The sequence below is a fragment of the Pogonomyrmex barbatus genome, unplaced genomic scaffold (assembly GCF_055798465.1).
Source record: "Pogonomyrmex barbatus isolate J1 unplaced genomic scaffold, ASM5579846v1 scaffold12, whole genome shotgun sequence".
Lineage (NCBI taxonomy): Eukaryota > Metazoa > Arthropoda > Insecta > Hymenoptera > Formicidae > Pogonomyrmex > Pogonomyrmex barbatus.
In genome coordinates, this window is record NW_028297108.1 from 134,190 (window position 1) to 154,127 (window position 19,938).

General features: G+C 32.4%; 5 protein-coding genes across 6 annotated transcripts in view; 2 read left to right on the forward strand and 3 right to left on the reverse strand.

The window, feature by feature from the left end:
- Positions 1–19,938, reverse strand: part of LOC105429683 (uncharacterized) — a 225,220-nt gene that overhangs the window by 36,310 nt on the left and 168,972 nt on the right. The window lies entirely within an intron of this gene.
- On the forward strand, positions 113–1,905 carry LOC148937620 (uncharacterized). The gene is made up of 3 exons (XM_089071902.1): positions 113–1,238; positions 1,462–1,519; positions 1,640–1,905. The coding sequence occupies exons 1-3, from the start codon at positions 1,035–1,037 to the stop codon at positions 1,903–1,905; spliced, it is 528 nt and encodes a 175-aa protein (XP_088928028.1). The 5' UTR covers positions 113–1,034.
- LOC148937621 (uncharacterized) lies at positions 2,364–3,840 on the forward strand (the record flags this gene model as incomplete). The annotated part of the gene is made up of 2 exons (XM_089071904.1): positions 2,364–2,549; positions 2,940–3,840. Coding segments are annotated over 2 exons (375 nt in total), but the record flags the coding sequence as incomplete, so codon positions are not given.
- On the reverse strand, positions 5,713–6,552 carry LOC148937622 (uncharacterized). The gene has a single exon (XM_089071484.1). The coding sequence runs from the start codon at positions 6,547–6,549 to the stop codon at positions 5,812–5,814; it is 738 nt and encodes a 245-aa protein (XP_088927610.1). The 5' UTR covers positions 6,550–6,552; the 3' UTR covers positions 5,713–5,811.
- Positions 6,550–10,834, reverse strand: LOC148937623 (uncharacterized). Its single transcript, XM_089071485.1, is given in 3 exon segments — positions 6,550–8,265; positions 8,692–9,339; positions 9,341–10,834. Coding segments are annotated over 3 exon segments (2,994 nt in total). The 5' UTR covers positions 9,971–10,834.

Below are 19,938 nucleotides of genomic sequence, written 5' to 3' on the forward strand. Positions count from 1 at the left end.
TTATTTATTATTTGTATATATTATGTAACAATATACTTCCAAATAATTTTACATTAAAAATTTTTTATCCGTTAGCTTTAAAATTTTATTACGTAATTCTATATATTATATAGCAATTTATGGACAATAATAAGATACTTATATTTATTGTCATAATAATGAAAATATTTTATATATAATTATATAAAAAATTATTTATCAAGAATTAAATAAAAAAATATTCGCAAATCAATGATTCTCTAATTGAATTGTATCGATAATAACAAAATATGTGTTCAACATACGAATGTCGAACATATATTAAAACACACGTTTATTTTATATTTTTTTAACTGTGATTATTGTCATTATTTATCTTTCGCATACAGATTTTCTTGGATAAATATATTTATCTATTTTAAACAGGTATATACAAAACGTTATTTAAGTAATCTTAAATTAATAATTTGATCTTTTACTCTTATGTATAATATTATATAATCCTTATGTAACTCATATATTGGCATAAAAAGCATCTAATTTAATTTTTTTAATTCTTTTAAATTGAATATTAGTTACGATAAATGCAGTGGCGTTTTTATAATTGTTGATATTTATTATTTGTAATGAATAAACAGAGCTTTACATCTTTAACTATAACACACACATTTGTACTATAACAAATATTTAAACGAAAATAAGAAGAGGAAAATCTATGCAGAAGTAAATCTATATATTTATTAATTATATAAATTATAACAATTGTTAAAAAATTTTAACTAATTGCGTTATTGAACAAATTGATCATTAACTCAAACTCAACAAAATTCTTATAAGTAATACCTAAAAAATACTTTCTAAGATATATAAGTTATTTATTCTAAAGAAAATACTGTGTAATTCTACGAGAGTCATTCAATAAGTCAGGTAAATTTTTGCGAGATAGCGCCATAATGAATTGTGTAGTATATGGCCAGGAAATAACACTGACTGTGTTCCCTTTTTACTGGCAGTACTGGCAGTATTGAAAAATTATTCCGTTATTAGTATACAGTATGCTGTGGCAGCATTTAGTTCTATCAATGACGCCATATTGCCACTGCAACTACTGCAGTTCTCGAGGTGAGATAGTTACAGTGCAATATGGCGTCGAACAAAACGGAAAAAGTGGAAAATTTGTGGAAAATTTGTTAGATGCGGAAATCAACAAAATATATAGTTTATATTTAAATACAGAAGACGCACATAAAGTAGGAAATGATAAGTAAAATCTATATATCATGAAATATACCTAACATCATATTGAAAAATTGATTATTTATGTAAACATTGTGCTATATAACCTCAGTAGTAGTAAACCTTATTAATAGTGATCTTATTAGTTTTTTATTGGTCTTATTTAATTAAGATGTAATTAATTACGCTTTATGTATCAATGAAGAATATTTACTTTTTATAAAGTTTTGTTACATACATTTTACAGATATAAACTTTGCTTCTGCATTATTAAAATATGCAAAAGAAAATATATCCGATTCTGGTACGTATGATAATTTGCTACATATAACAATTTTTATATTATAGTATATTGTATGAAATATAATCTTTTACAAAAAGATAAAAGAAAGGAAATATATGTATCGAATAATTCCATCAATAGATACGCCAAGTACAAGTACAACAAATTCTGTGTCAAATATATCAGACAATAACGAAGAAACAAAATATGATCTCAGCAAGCAAAATGCTAGCAATTTGTTGGCAGATTGGCAACAAATTCGATCAGACATTGACTGCAAATCCATAACTATCTGTGTCCACATTAAGGTTGGGATTTGTCGACAAAGCCTGCTGACATGCCATCAGCAGATGTCAGCAGATTGGCAACAAAAATCGAGCAGAGCTTGCCGTCATACAGCTATTTAAATTATATATATATATATTTATATATATATATATATATATATATATACAACCAGCAAACACAATTTTACATATAATGTATATGTTAATTATAATTTCCTACTCAATAATATAACTGTTACATAACACATGCGTTATCTTGACTCAATATCTCAGTTATGACAGATAAACATATATAAAATTGAAGCAATAAGCAAATTATAGACTTTACAGTTTATATTTCATTAATGCACAATGTCATTTTTGGATATGTCAAACTTTTTTCATATAATTGTAATATAATAATACATTTTCTCAAGATACATTTTTAAAAGATGAAAAATGTAATCCATGAAAAAGAACATACTATGAGACATATTGTACATTACATTTTTATATTCCTTTCAGTTGTTTATTATTCATTTATATTAATGTTTTATTTACATTTTTATATATTATACAAACTCATATTTTCAGATTAAATATTTTACATTGGCGGTTTTACTCTCAAAGAAGCCATAAGCATATGCTTTAAGGAAGGAATTGCAGATTTGTTAGTATCTTCCTTTATTTGGTGGGGACGCGAGGAAGGACAACGACCTCTATATAATACTCGATTGATTACTGCTATCTATGGTAAAATTTTTTTAATTAACATTTACACTTTGGTAACGTCCCAAATAGAATACAATTATAATAAGATCAAGATCAAATAAAAATCATTTTGACATCAAATAGAAATTATTTTCAAAGAAAAGTTATAATGATTTTATTCGATATATTTTTGATGATTGTATGATAAATTCGCAGTATGGCAATGATTTTAAAATGAGTTGTTATGCATACATATATAGTTAAATAATAACTTTAAAATCATTAAGAATATTAAGAATATATTAAGAATTTATCATAAAATCATAATCAAAAGTTGAATGAGATTATTATAATATTTATTATAATATTTTTCTTAAAATAATTTCTATTTGATATTATGATCTTATATGTTCTATTTGGGGTTATCATTATATTAATGATCTTCTCTTACCTTTCTTTTTTAGAAGCTACATGTAGAAATCGGCGAAACATCCACTCGTTTTGAGTTCCAAAATTATATGAAGGAGGCACTTCGTACGACAAAAGAAAGATATCGCAATAGAATACGTGGTCCACGTGTGCGAGCAGCAAGGCGAAATCAAGATTATTGGAACGACGAAAGAGAGGACAATCCAATTAAATCCAATAATTAAAAAAATGTGGTAGATTTTTTTATATATTATGCATTTTTGTTGGCATTTGTAATGAAAAATATGTACATACCCAGACAATGCGAAGTCCAAAATTAGGACGTAAGACGTCTTTTAACGTCTTAGGGCCGGTTGTTTCAAGTTTTTGATAAGATAACTGAACAAATCATATGTTTATTTTGTCTTGAAAGAATTCGATTCACTGCACTACACCGAGTTATTGCACACTAAACACTGGCTGGATTTCGTAAAGTGCATATGCGCATCTTTTGTTATACGTAATAGTATACATATATACGTAAGAATTATAGATAAATGCGCAATGCGCTTTACGGAATCCAGCCAGTGTTTAGTGTGTAATAACCCGGGATCCACTTGGGAAATGCGTTCGGAAATAACATTCGAGTGCAACTGAGTATCAATTTTATCCTTATTTTTTGTCGAATGTTAAACAAGGATAAAATAATACTCGGGTAAACTCGGGTGTTATTTCCAAATGCATCCTTGATGCTACAAATGCTTCGAAGCATTTCTTAATTCATAAAATTGCCAATTCATAAAATTCTTTGTTCTAATTGATTAATCAAATACTTCTAAATATTTGTAGCAGCAAGTGAATCACACTTGCACCACTGATATACTTGTACCAATGAAATTATTTAAATTTAAAATGTATAAATACTTCAAAACAATTATATAAATAGTCAATAATGAATTTTTCGTATTATTTAGCTGAATATGAATTAATAATTTCATTATAAAAGAAGTAATATTATGCTACTACATTTGGATATTTCATATGTAGCAATCCTTAATGTGCATTAATCCAGCGTAGTGCAACGAATTGAATTCGCTAAAAAACGGACACATGATTTAACTATCTCTACTATATCCATCTGAAATCTGAATGATTTCTTTTTTTTTTAAATTAAATCACAATCTTAGATTTAAAAGAATGTGAATCAATCTAATGCAAGATTTTACTAACTATGATTGTTACTAAACCAGATTAACGTCGCCATGTAAATATAGTAAATATCAATCTGATTAATGATTTCAGATATGGAACCTAGGGATCTTTTAAGAATCGGACAATCCATCGGACGCTATTAAAGAATCATTTTTAATTAACATATCATATCAATAATATATATATTATAATTAAATTTCAATATTTTTTTTTTTCCATTAAGATTTCATCATTTTCACTAACATATTTTATAAAAGAATTAAATTAGAATTAAGATAATTTTTATAATATATGAATATAATATATGAAATATTTATATATATATATATATATATATATATATATATATATATATATATATTATATATATAATTATTTTATAAAAAATATAAATTATTTAAGATATAAAATATTTTAAATAAATTTTTAAAAACTGTTGTTAAATAAACTAATGATTATATGATAAAGGAATGTAAGAAATTGATTTAATTTGATTTATTGATTTATTAATTTATTAATTATTCTTATTTGTTAGATCGTATGAAAAGATTTTTTTATATTTATTATAAATTAGAATAAGATTATTTATTTTTAATATAAAGGATTTAATTATTTTTGTAAGATAAATTGTAAAAAGATCTTGATTCGAAAATTTATGTAGTTATAGAAGATTTGAATAATTATTAATTTAGTTTAAAATAAAAATATTTTATTTACAATAAAAAGATTTATAGATTTATTATAAAATTTATATGAAATTTAATAGTTAAATTAATGTTAAAGGATTAAAAGGTTATTAGTTAGGATTGAAATAATAATTAAGATTTTATATTGAATTGGGTTATAGAGAGGTTTTTAATAGCTTTACTGTTAGTTTAGGTTGCAATAAAGAGATGTAGATATATAAAGTAACAGAACAGGTGGTGAGTGATAGAAAGGTAATAATAATATATGGATAATATATGGCAATTATTAAATACATCTACTTATATAAAAGAAATATAATATATTTGTTGTACAGTACAATCAAACCATATAATAACTTTGAAAAAGAAAAAAGTCTTAAAACAAAAAGAAAAACATAATTATAGACATGTATAGTTATAAAGAAAAATAATTAATAAATTTGTAGCTAAGAATTTTATATATATATATATATATATATATATATATATATATATAAAATATGCATAAAGTAATAATTTTACATATATATATTTTTATATATATAAATTGTCGCGTTCGCGGCGTTACTTCCCGAGATCGCGATACTCGGCGGAGCGCTTTCGGAAAGGAAGAACATTGTTAAAAGAAAAGCTTGCTCTTTATTAAACCAACGGTACAACGGTACAGAAACGCGTCCGGCCACCGCGGAATCTGGCCGTGAAATCTGTATAACAGTCGGAAAACGACGCGTTGTCAAGGGCCGATCCTCTATTCAAACTCTTATCGATTGATATTGATTAATTTCAGCAGTGCCGAACGGAACACCGCACGGCCGCAACACTATATATATATATATATATATATATATATATATATATATATAATATGCATAAAGTAATTTGTTTTATATATATATATATATATATATGGAGGGAGAGAGAGAGAGAGAGAGAGAGAGAGAGAGAGAGAGAGAGAGAGAGAGAGAGAGAGAGAGAGATTGATTAGACTTTATTTAGTTTTCTCAGCTATTTGCAAATACATGATACACACTTAAATTATACTTAATATATGTTCTTTTAACATTCGCTTAAACATTTCTAGTTTATCACATCTTTTCATTGTGGCTGGCAACGCGTTGTACATTTTTACTCCTTCGTAGAACATACTTTTTTGTGCACTCCTTGTTCTACGAAATCTTATTATAATATCTCCGGTTTGTCGCGTTTGTCTATCATTTTTACTCCCCACTAGCTCTAATTGATCTTTTAATTGTTCCGGTAGCATGTTATTCACAACCTTAAAGATAAACGTACACACATTATAATATAGCCTCTGTCTTATGGACATAAACTGCAGCGTTTGCAGCATATGTTCCACCTTGGTATATTTATTACACTGCAGTATGACTCTCATAGCTCGGTTTTGCGCTTTTTGCAGTTTGCTTAACTGCGTTTCACCCATGTCAATCAACAACGTCGCACAATACTCAAAATGAGGAGCTATAATTGTCTTGTATACCGTGCATCTGGTGTAAGCCGATATAGAACTACCTATTCTATTGAGAAAACTCGTTTTTTTCCCTATTTTCTTTAGCATATAATCACAGTGGTCGTTGAATCGAAGTCTATCGTCAATAATTATACCTAGATACTTCATCGTTTCCACACGCTCTATCTCAGTTCCATCCAAGCATTTCAACGTAATATTACCTCTTAGCTCTTTTCTTATACTTCTAACTATCATGTATTTCGTTTTCCCTGCATTCATTTTTAATTTATTTATATTCATTCACTTTTCTACTATAACAAACACCGTATTCATTTTTCTTTCTAATTCTGCGCTACTTTCTCCCTCCACATATATTAAAGTATCATCCGCAAACATTTTTATCTTACATTCTTCTGGACAGACTTTGATTATATCGTTTATATAAAGTATAAATAACAAAGGTCCCAATACAGATCCCCGTGGAACTCCATATTCCGTTGCCATTAATTTTGACCATTTATTATTAAATCGCACCTGCTGTGTTCTATTCTTTAGATATGAGTTTAACCATTCAAGGACTTTTCCTCTGATTCCATATTGATATAATTTCCCTAATAATCTTTCCCTATCTATCGTTTCAAACGCTCGCTTCAGATCCATGAAAATTACCCCTACCATTCTCCTTTCACTGACTATCAGTTTCCATTCGTCAACAATAGTCTGAATCGCTGTTTCACATGAATAGTGTTTCCTAAAGCCCGATTGATGTTCAGTTATAATACTATTATTTTCCAAATACCTTTCAATTTGCTCTTTTACTACCAATTCTAACACTTTCTCAAATATAGGTAACACATTAATAGGCCTAAAATCACTCGCCTTCTTGGCTTTATCTACTTTTGGAATCGGTATTATTGTGGACGTTTTCCAACTTTCTGGACAGCAACCATCTCTCAGGGAGTTATTTATTATATCAACAAATTCCTCTTTTATTACGCAAAACGTTGCTTTTAATATATTACTAGTTATTCCCTCTTCCGTGCCTTTCTTATTTGGCAGTCCTTTAATAATTTTCTCTAAATGCTCTACCGTGATTCCCTCAAAATTTTCCATAGTTACCATATTTTCTATAGCATAGATAATTCTTTTACCTGCGCCTGTAGACTGATCCTCTATTATAGATTTTATTATACTATTAATACTCTGTATATAATATAAGTTAAATTTATCCGCTATATTGCACCCTATTGTACTATAATCTATGTTATCTAATATTTCAAAATCTATATCTTTTATTTCTTTAGCACATACTGGCTCGCCTCTAATAATTTCTTTTAAAGTTTTCCACATAGTCGAAGGATTATCCTTATTAAAATCTATCATATTTTCATAATATTCTTTCTTTTTCGACCTGATTAGTTTTACTACTGCATTCCTATTAACTTTAAATTGCAACCAGCTTTGTTCTGTATCGGCGTACACTGCTTGCCTAAATGCCTCATCCCTTTTATCCGCAGTCTCTCTTATTACATCTGAGAACCATTTTTTCCCTTCCCATACTTTCGGAATTCTAATTTTCCTCTTCGGTGCCATTACATCTAACGCATTTACTATACTATTAACAAATTTTTCTGCTCTCTCACTCACACCCATACATACACACTGCCATCCCTGGCTTTCCTGTAATTTATTTTTTACTAGCATAACAAATTCACCTTCATCAAACTCTTTGTAATTCCTAGCGCTAAACTCTCTAAATTTACTTTCAATTTTATTCACACTCATCTCAACTTCCAGCCACGCGTGATCCGTAATTTTGGGTTCATGAATTACTTGCACTTTTTTATTACTATTAGCAAAGATTAGATCTATAATTGTTTGACTATCTTTCGTGATTCTCGTCGGTTCGTTAACATACTGTTTCATACCCAAGCTTAACATTGCCGTTTGCAATTTCTTCGCATAAAACGAGTCCATCATAAGATCTATATTAAAATCTCCTATTATCATGCATTCACCTTTTATTACTAATTCCTCTACTATATCCTCGAAAAATCTCATGAAATCCCCGTGCGATGCGCTTGGTGAGTGATATATTACCATTATCACTCCTTTATATAATTTATCTTTCACTTCTACCGCGACACACCAACAATTCGATTCTAATTTTTGTACTAACACCGTTTCGTAAATAATATCATTCCTTACATATAGAACAACGCCTCCTGTATTTCTATTCTCAGCATTACATCTAGTCATATTATAACCAGAAACGTTCACTTCACTGTCTTCAATATCCTCGGTCAATCTGGTCTCCGATAATGCTAAGAACGCAGGATTTATTTTCTTCATAATCTGATGTTGAATCTCATCCTTATGCGCTATCAAACTCTGCGCATTTGTATACAGTATAATTTCTTCTTTCTTCTGTAGTTGCTACTTCTCCTCCCAGCCTGCTCTCCTCTTCTCTTCCTGTAACGCCCTCTTAAAAGTCGGACATTCTCGGCTGATAGCTTCATGATCATCATTTATCTTCAAATTGTATGTTCGATTTTTGAACATACAGTTCACACATTTCTTCTCTGTCGCTGTACAGACACGCGAGCTATGATTCCCCGCGCATTTGCAGCATGTTTCTTCTCTCTTACAATTTTCGGCAATATGAAAATATCCCCAGCATTTAAAACACCTTTTGACACTGATGTGATTAAATGCAGGACACTTCTTCCATCCTACATTTAGTTTTGTTTTCTGCAATATCATCTCGTGTGTCTCTTCATCTACTTCCATTATTATTGATCCTTCTTCATTTCCTCTTCTTTGATCGTTATTCTTTACTTTGACCATTCTCTTCACAATTCGCATATTTACTGTATCTATTTTATTCTGCTTCTTTATCGTATTTATAAGCTCATTATCATCTAAGTTCATCTCTTCTAAATTTATATTAATAATTTTTATTTTTGGTTTCGATTTAGACTCCGTCACTTTGTAATTCTCTCCCAGTTTAGCTTGAACTGTCTCTTTCAACTTTTTTACCTCCTCTCCAGTTTCACATCCCATGATTACTACTCCTTTGCTTCCTTTTTTTTAATTTTGTTACTCCCATTGCCATATTCTTTATATCTACCTTCTCTTTTATCACTTTTTTCGTGTCTTCATTTTCCTGTTGCAATTTCGGTTTAACAATTATAAGACTCTCTTTCTTCTTTTCTTTAACCGCTTCACTGTAGCTTCTTTGCGTTCCTCCCTTCGATCCATACTCTATTCCCTGTATCATTTTCTTCAAGTTTTCCATCTCTTGTTTAACACTTCCTAATTCTTCTTGAACTACTTCTTTAATCATTATTTTAATTTCATTTTTACGCATCGCTTCATCTTTTATTTCTTTCACAGTTCTTATAATCCAGTCTATTTTTATATCAATGCTTGACCCTTTATTTCCACTGCTCGATGTTGTGAACACTCCTGTAGATCCTGTAGATCCTGTAGATGATGTCCTATCTCTCCCTGCCGGTGCCGGAGCTTTCTCACTATCAGTTAAAAATTCCTCAAATGGGCCTTTACACGGCACGTACTCTTGATTTCTGTCGATAATTTTATGTTTATTTACACATCCTGGATGGTAAAAAAGCTTTGGGCAATTTTTACATTTAACGACTCTGCTCTTAATTGCCTTCCTACATGCCGAGCATCGATACTCTGCATATTCGTCGTCCATGCTGATACTTACCGGCCAAAACCGCTAGTATCAGCATAAGCGATCAGTCACCTGTGACCCACTTTCACACGTCAGCACTATTGTGTCCACGTATAATGTCTACTGTCTTGTGAGACTTCAATGTCTCAAATAATAAATTCACTGCTCACATCCACAGATCGCCGTATCCCGGCTAGATAACTTTCATATCCATCCTCGATCTACGGCGACATAACTCGAAATACTTATTTTACGTCTTTTCCCACTATTTACGCACGAAAATTCACTATTTTGACGGAGCGATGTGACACACGTCTTCACATCGAGAGAGAGAGAGAGAGAGAGAGAGAGAGAGAGAGAGAGAGAGAGAGAGAGAGAGAGAGAGAGAGAGAGAGAGAGGTTAGAATGGCATTTAAAAGGATGTCAATTTAAATAACAGCGTAATGACAGGCTCTGCTTGGTTTTTGTTGTCAATCTGTTGGCACAGCATATCAGCAGGTTCTGTTCGATTTTTGCGAACAATCTGCTGGCATAGCATGTCAGCAAGCTTTGTCATATTTTTTAAGACAGTTTGCTCATATCGTCTGATATTACAGATTCTGTATTCAATTTGTTACCTTTTTGCCATCAAACGTTGCTAACAGGCTATGCTTGGTTTTTGCTAGCAATCTGCTGGCATAGCATATCAGCAGGTTTTGTCCTATTTTTGAAGGCAGTTTGCTCACATCGTTTGATATTGCAAACTCTGTGTGCAATTTGTTGCCTTTTTGTCGTCAAATATTGATAGTAGGCTCTGCTTAAAATCTGTTTCTGCAGGTTTTGCTCAAAATCTGTTCTGCTATCGGGGATACTAATGAAGATATTTATTAATAATGGTTTTGATAATGATATAAATTTGATATATTTTAAAAATAATGTTTAGTATTGATAAATTGTACGTGCGTGCATTCGTGCATGCACAATCAAGTATGCTTCATTAATATACAGAATTAATATACTTTTTTTTTATATTACATATTATTTACATATTATGTAATATAATAACATCAGAATGAGAAAAATACCATGGAAGTGAAGCATAAAAGATGAAGAGAATGAAATAGATTTGATGGAGATATAACGGATACGAGAGACTGAATATAAGTGATAGCGAATAATTTCACAGAGTGTGAATCTGTATTACAACGTCATGATAGAGCTTTCTCACTGGAAAAAAATAGAAACATAAATTAAGTTTATATACTATATACGAATTTGTTTATATATTTTACGTAATATGTTTGTATATAATGTATATATATTGTAAAACAATTTCACTCTTGAGGTACGGGATAACCACAGGTGGAATATCAGGAATGAAGAGATTTAAGAATTAATTATAATAATTAATAACATTAAATTGATCAAAATCAGGTTACAATAGAATTTGGTAGAAAGATTAGATCAAACTTATCCCAATTTACAATATGAGATACGCAAATCTCTGATAGGAAATTTGATTAAATGCACTAGTGGGTACTGATGCAGATTAAAACCTATTATACATATATGAATTTATTTTGATATAAAAGCATAAATATTTTTATTGATAAAATGCTTAATATAGATTTTATCAAACAATATAATTAATTGTATTAAGCATCTCTTGATCCTATTTACTTACACATAATACACATGCGTTTGCATTAATTTCTTACGACAGTTTTCATAGGTGTAACAATATGCACTAGTGCATTCCAACCGAAATTTGCTATAAGTTTTAACATTTTGGGTTCTTATATGCAGATTGACGTATTTGTATTGACGATATTCATAAACGTAGGATTCGCGATGTATAGCAGAGTTGCGTTATCCCGTTCATATATAATCACAATGAGCGTGTGTACTAATGGTAAAAATAACTCTACAGAGGCCGCGAGAGACTCGTATAACGAACGATTTGATATCGCAATTGTTAGTACCGTTCAGAGAGATAGTGCTACTAGAATCAGAACTCAATATTTCAAATACTATGCGAATAATTCGAATAAAGAGATTTTTCTCCATACAAAAAACATATGGAAAAAAAATTCCGTCTCTGAAAAGAAATTAATTCATCAATATATAAGTTTAATTATAATTTGTTATATTAAACTGATACTTACATAATTGATAAAACATTAACATTTGTAGTATATTAACATTTTTAGTTTTAATAAAAAAATATAGAGTGACATAACATTAGACATATGTAATATCAATTATATTATGTAATATCCAATAACATTTGTAATATTTATTAATAATATTCATATTTTTATATTTGATGAACACTGTATGGTGTTGTGATGGTCTGTATGGGATATATTTATGAACACTGTATGGCATTGTCATTCAACTTGGCTTATAAAATCTTATTTTATCTCTTTCTATTTATATAATTTTTATTTATATACTTTATTTATATAACAATATTTCTTATAAAACAATTCAAAAATGTATCTTTTAAGATTCCTTATATAAAGGAATATCTTTCAGAAAGCGCAGGGTTTATTATATGACTTTGAGATAACTGATTAATTGTAAGTAGCTAGACATTTCCGTAAATTATAAAAAAAAATTGTACTGGAAACATTAATTAAGTGCGTTTTTCTCGAAATTACATTCATCGCTATTGCAGAAACAATTAAAGAAAAACTATTAAAAACATTTATAACGGTCTCGCTTTTCCGCGCGGAGAGCGGTCAGTCGGTTACCAGGAGGAGAAGCGAGGACGTTGGAGACAGAAAGGCGTGATTAAATTGTGAGGCGAGATTGATAATAAATAACGATGTTTATTTAACTAAGAGTGGTGCGATGGAATGCACCGAATCGTCGCGTTAAATGTTCGTGGCCGTAGACGGGCGAGGCGGCGATCGGCGCGCGGATAATGCGTAAATACAAAATAAGAGATCGCTCGGGCGGTCGGCGCGATACTGATCGCGGTGCGCAGTTCGGTGGCGCGGGGCGCGCGCGGCGGCGGCGGTGTCGCACGTGTTAGTCGCGGGCCTTTAAATCGGCGATTTAAACGTGCACGCGTGTCGCGGGTATTGTCGCGAGGGTGGATATTTCGCGAGGTCGGCGGATCGTTGAGATCGGAGAACGGGTGTGCCCGTTCCCTGCCGAGAGCGCTCGGCTGACGGGGGGAGTGCCCCTCGTCTGTTTGCGTGAACGCCGAGTGAACTCGGCCAGCCGGGGAGAGCCCCAGCTGTGTGCGGAGAAGAAGGTGGCGGTGCCGAGTGTACTCGGCCGACCAGGGAGTACCCTGGTGCTCGGAGAGGTAGTATCGGGGAGAATCCCGGTACTCGGCGGTGAAATCTCGGAACGGCAGAGTCGGGTCGAGCGAACTCGACGCGCTGGGGAGACCCCAGCAACTCTCGGCTTGCCGTGCGAGCTACGGAGACGGCTTTCGGCCAGGCCAAGCGAACTTGGCGCGTTGGGGAGAGCCCCAACAATCTCAGGCTTGCTGCTGGTTTCGGAAGATCGTTTCCTCAAGGCGAGCTCTCGGAAACGAACTAGGAACAGGAGTAAATGGAGAGTGAGTGATTTTCTGTGGAGAGCGATGCCTTTTTATATCCGAGATCGACCTCGGTATTTTCGGTCGGATCGGTCGGATTGGTCGATCTCGGGGTTAGCATCCCTCTCCCCAGGAGCGGAAAAAAAGGATCGGGGGGATGATTGGTTTTTTGGGTAGGGAAGGAATTCGGTGGGAAGGTAGCGGCGCGGTGCGGGGTGGTTGCGCTCTTGTGGACGCGTCGTGGCGCGGTGCGGGACGCTCGCTCGGTTGCGTGGCGCGGCGTCGGTGCGGTGCGGGACGCTTTCGCGCTCGGTGGTACGGTGCGTGGCGCGGCGCGGGGGGCGTTCGCGCTTGTTGACGCGACGCTTGGCGCGGTGCGGGGAAATACCACGAAAACATACGTGTTTTCGTGGTATTCTCCGACGCTCTCGGAGTTCGCGTGTATAAGAAATTAAAAAAGGAGGCATTGCTGCCTCTTTGCGGCCACTGCCGCACTCCGCCTGGTGTTCGGCGGTCCCCGACGGATGGTCGGTCGGGGGAAATCCGGAGGATGAACGGAGCGGGAGGATGTGCTCCGTTACACATTGCTTTTACATTTCATTAAATGTAAGTCTTATGAAGCAAGGTATACTTTATAAGTACACCTAGACAAGACAAACAACAATCTAATCGATATCAACAATCATTTTTTTATAGTAAAAAAGAAAAGCCAAAGTTTAAGCCAAATATTGATTTTTATTTAAATGGTGCTATTTTGTCGTCTTTTATTTAATTTTAATTAGTCTACTTGTAGATAACTATTTTAAATATAAAAATATCATTTTAATTGTTTTAGACTACCACAAGGCCTAAAAGAATCTGCAGCTAAATTGTCATCGCTGTACAAATGATTTAAATGATGAAAATAGATCTTAGACATGACATAATCATAACATATCATAATCAATTTTATATAAAAATTGATTTTATATAAATAGAAAATATCAATTAGAGAAACGTTCTGCTAAAAATTGTTTATATATGTTTGTACAAAAAACATGTTTTGCAAATTTTCCTCTGATAAAATAAAAAAATATATAAACAATTTTTTATAAACAATTTTTTATATACTTTTTTATTTTATCAGAGGAAAATTTGCAAAACATGTTTTTTTTTAATCCCTAATTAAAATGCATCTTTAATAGGGAATCTTTAATAGGAAACAATGAAATAAAGATAAATATATCCTTAACAGGAGATTATGAGATGAATGGAAATCAATTTCATATTGAAACGTGCAGATAAATCTCCTCTTTGTTACAAGCATACTATATATGGGTACTTATGGATGTATGCATGCATATACAGGGTGAGTTAAAAGTCTCGGACTAGTGAAATATCTCGAAAACTAAGTATTTCCGAAAGAAATGTTTCTTACAAACGTTGTAAGGTTTTAAATGATTTATTCATTGATCTAATCAGTCTGACCTTGGGTGGCGTCGCTAAGATCAGGTAAAAGTCACATTGATTTTTTTTAAACGGCATACCCTACTTTTGATTTCAGAATCTAATAGATGGTGTCAAAAGCTTTTCAAAACATTCCTTCCTTACTATTCTAACATTAATATTGTGTTCGATCGATACTTCCGAGAAACAAGTTTATTAATCCAGACTGCATCGCGAATAACACTTGAAACGTACCACATGTTTTCACCAAATCTCTTTGTTTGATTCTGCGTTATATCTCTTTGACCCTACTAGTTGCTCAACATTCATATATTGTCATATTTTATAGAACAGTATCAATTTTACCGTTATATACCGTTATATACGTTAAATACCGTTATATGTATGTATCACATTCTGCATTAAACAAGGAACAACTTAGATTTACTAACAAATTTTATATTAAACAACCGCATTAAACTTGATTACCAATCACCGTATTAAAGAAGATCTATTAATGATTGAAACGTACATCTTATTCCTTTATTCCACATTTTTCAATAATCAAACCGATTGAATTGCTTAATGATAGCAACTAAATTTGACTCTAAAAGGCTTGTTATTTACTACTTTGTTTCTATGATTTCGTATCAGAATATTCTTTTTATTCATTTCGTAGACATTTCCCAAAATATTTATTTTATTCTCTTAATCCTAAACTATAGTTGCATGTAATAACAATTAAATAAAAAACGAAAAATAAAATAGAACAACTTCTTAATGTTACGTCGTGACGACTGCACGATTCTTCTCTTTCGAGTATCAGTTATTAGAATTTAATTAAGCGGATAAACGAGTGACACATGTTCTGTTACTCTGTTAGATCGCGACGATTACGCAACTGATCTCTTCCGGTGGTCGATTACTGAAATTTGGCTAAGCGAATAATTCCTATTATTCTAATCGCGGAAGAACAACATGTGTACAGATGTTTTCCTCAACGAAATCATATATAATATATATAGTGCCCTTAAAGGCACGGACGCGCATTGCTACTTCTTTTTTTCACGCGGTCAGAACAGTTTCAGTCCGTCAGTTTGTCAGTAATTTAATCAGTCGGTGTCAGTCGAAATATATTTTTTCACCAAGTACAAGTGACCAAGTTTCCTGGCGACATCGCTTTCACCTTCATCATCTCGCAGGTCCCAAGTCTCCGGCATTCCAGAATAACAGTAAGTTTGACTACACATAGTAAAATTCTCTAATAATAATTTTTTGGGTCTCTTCTCCTTATATTTCCTCATTTCTCCCTTACATCCTTTCTATCCTCTGCCGTTCTCCTTACACTTCTACTCCCTTTTTCTTTTTCTTTCCTTTTTTTTCTTTGCTTCAGCCGTCGGACTTCCTATGCGTTGCGGAGCACTCAGCAGGTTCATGGTCACCGAATAATTCGGCAAAATCTGCTTCTTCTCTGTTTGCTTCGGCCGTCGAACCTCATTGACTCTCTATGCGTTGTGGAACACTCAGCAGGTTCATGACCACTGAATAATTCGGGAAATCTATTTTTTTTCTCTCTTACAATTTTCTCTTTCCCTTCTTCATTCCTCTCCTCCGTTGGACCTCTCGAGCTCCCTATGTGTTGCGGAGCACTCAGTAGGTTCATGGCCGCCGAATAATTCGGCAAAATCTGCTTCTTCTCTGTTTGCTTCGGCCGTCGAACTTCACTGACTCCCTATGCGTTGTGGAACACTCAGCAGGTTCATGGCCATCGAATAATTCGGAAAATCTATTCTTTTTTTCCTCTCTCTTATAATTTTCTTTTTCCCTTCTTCATTTCTCTCCTCCGTCAGATCTCTCGGTTTCCTGAAATATTTCAGAGATAGCCTTAAGGTTTACGACCAATGACATTTCCTTCATATTCCAACTAATCCATTTCTTCTAGTGAGATCTATATCATCCTCTCTTTCCGACGTTCAGAGATGGAGGCGAACCCTGAAGAGGCTCCATTATCGTCGCAATAAACGAGCTCGTCGATCAGCCAACTATCTCTCGCCTAGGACATCCGAAGTTTTTACACGTGCTGAAGAAACCACGAGTTGTTCCAGCACAAGACCCTATTCACTGTGCATGTCTCCACCGTCCTATTCCCTGATTAGACCATCCGAATCTGGGTCACCTCCAGATTTCAGCGCACTCTTCCCAGAGCGCCATGACACAAATTTCCAATATCCAATATCCAGATTTCCGCACTAAGGAATCCTTGGACGAGTTCTGCGAATTCCGTACTTCCCCTCCTCCCCTAGACCTCACTATCAGAAATCCGATCTCCCCTCCGAAACTACACACGGATATCAAAATATAAATTTAAATATATTAAACAACGTAAGATAAGAATATCAAAATATAAATTTAAATATATTAAACAATGTAAGATAAGAATAATTAGAATGTAAACAAACATACAAATATAATCGAATTTGTACACGAAAATTAAATAATATGTCCGTAAATTTTCTAGAACATTTATATTATATGAATTTCCGTATGTATAAATCTTGTATGTATAAATGTATGTATATATATATACATTTTTAATTTTTGATTCGTTGAATTATACAAGATTTTTACTTGTTCTTCTAACTTTCTGTAAGACGTGTATGAAATATCAAACTAAATTTCTAAGAGATAAATAGAATATTGATCGTGCGGATTGCTATACTGTTACAAAGTACGCTTAGAAGCTTATTGTTAATAGAGTATATATTATTACTGTAATGCCTTTTCAATATATGAATCAAGACTATACTAAAGATCTTTAATCTGATTATCTTTATTATTGAACAATACTAATTAAATAGAATAGTTATATAATACAAACAAAGGGGCAATGAGAAAGGCACGGTAAGAAGTACGCAATTAATTGTATAATTTTTATTCAATACGTTTCGGCTCAAGTTTGAGGCATCTTCAGTGAACAACAATCGGTTAAGACTGCACTCTAATGTGGTAAGGTAAATGGTATGTCGCCCACGCCGGTTGCCATGTCATGTGAGGGAAACTTATACATATCCCATTGAAGAGCTAAGCCATACTTAATGTTGAAAAGTGAACTTCATCTCTCTTCTCATTGCCCCTTTGTTTGTATTATTTAATTTTAAGAAACTTACATCTTTATTTTTGAATAGTTATAGATAGAGCAAATCTATCGTCTCTAGATATAGAGCAAATATTTCAATAAAATATATTTCAAATGCCTCAAATTGTGTGTGTGTGTGTGTGTGTGTGTGTGTGTGTGTGTGTGTGTGTGTGTGTGTGTGTGTGTGTGTGTGTGTGTGTGTGTGTGTGTGTGTGTGTGTGTGTGTGTGTGTGTGTGTGTGTGTGTGTGTGTGTGTGTGTGTGTGTGAACATCTTGCTGTTAATTTTGTATAATTATAATTTTATATCATACAAGTAAAAGAATTTTATAGTTAATGCGCATGAAATTATATCTCAATTTATTATTTGAAATATTATTATTTGAAATATAATTTGAAATATAAAATTGTTAAAAAAACCAATTATGACAATTGATTTTTTAAAATAAATTTAAATAAATATATTAATATAAAGTATAAATATATTAGTTAATTTACTACAATAATTGTTATCATTATTATTCAAGTTAGCAGTAACAGTTTCTGAATATATGAATTTATTTCTTTTGATTGTTTCGTTTGATTTACAGTCATATAAGTTCTATTACAGTCATATAAGTCCTATTTTATTGTAGAACAGACAACATACAATTGTAGCTTCATTAATGTTATTGTTTCTTGTGTACAAAATGCATATTTTAAATTATATAATTTTATTTGCTTTGCTTTTTTATTGTGATCATTTTTGGACTAAATATTTGAAAAGATTTTACATGTTCGTATCTTTTTTTACTCATTATTAATAATATTTATTTTTTATTTTAAAATATTTCAATGTATAATTCTGAAAAAGCACAAGTCTTCTGCTTAAGTTAATTTTTTGTCGCATAACATATCGATATTAAATTATAACATAAATTTATATATCATATTTTTATATCATAAATATATTAACTGTTGGAATCATGAGATCATCAAAGAATATAATAAAATATAAAATTTAAATTAACCATCACTTAATACGCAAGTGTTTACAATGTTATATATGTGTGTTGATTATATATATATATATATATATATATATATATATATATATATATATATATATATATACTAATTTGCTCCAATTTGCCTTTTTGATGCTTGTCATATTAATATGAACTTAGGAACAGAAGGATAGAACATATGCGAGAAACAGTAGTGAACTATATTTGCGACAGAGAGATCTGTAGGTTTGAATGTCGCATACAGAAAAACACATGCGACATATACGTAAATATACATATTCGTGTATGTGAAGCTTTTATTTTGACTGCTTGTATTATTGACTAATTATTTTATAACGTTATCTCCCCAAAACACGAGAAGGATCATCTAATTGGGGAGATCATCTAATTCTATAATGCGCATGCTGATGAACAAGACACTTAGTTTTAAGTTTATGGGGAGGGATCCATGATGGGTTGTTCTATCAACGTTCCAGGATCCCTCGCCACTGGGGCTATAGAGGAGGTTTAATAGGTAGGCGAGGCTGGGCTATAGAGGAGGTTTAATAGGTAGGCGAGGCTGGATGGCTTTTCGTTCGAGGTGCCACCCACTCGAATCCCACACTCCCCAACTGTCGTCCGTTGGAGATCTTCCGAAGATTCCTCCTCTCTAAACAAAAAAAGAAGTCTATCGTTCTTTGCCCTAAATTGCGCGAGGCCTAACTGTTTTTCGTTGACTGTGATCAATGAAATAAGTGACCAATAAGCGATCAATGAATATTAATCTTCACTGTTAGATTCCTAAATTTACATCAACTATGTTGACAAATTATTCAACAAATTATTCCGTTGTGCAACAGTTGTGTTCGCTAAACGCAACCATCTATTCCGGAGGGAGAGAGGAAGATG

Excerpts from the sequence above, each read along its gene's own strand:
- LOC148937620 (XM_089071902.1), top strand. The coding sequence starts at position 1,035 with ATGCTGTGGCAGCATTTAGTTCTATCAATGACGCCATATTGCCACTGC. Across the intron at positions 1,239-1,461 it reads ACGCACATAAAGTAGGAAAT|GATATAAACTTTGCTTCTGC; the intron begins GATAAGTAAAAT and ends ATACATTTTACA. Across the intron at positions 1,520-1,639 it reads AGAAAATATATCCGATTCTG|ATACGCCAAGTACAAGTACA; the intron begins GTACGTATGATA and ends TTCCATCAATAG.
- LOC148937622 (XM_089071484.1), bottom strand. The coding sequence starts at position 6,549 with ATGAATATAAATAAATTAAAAATGAATGCAGGGAAAACGAAATACATG.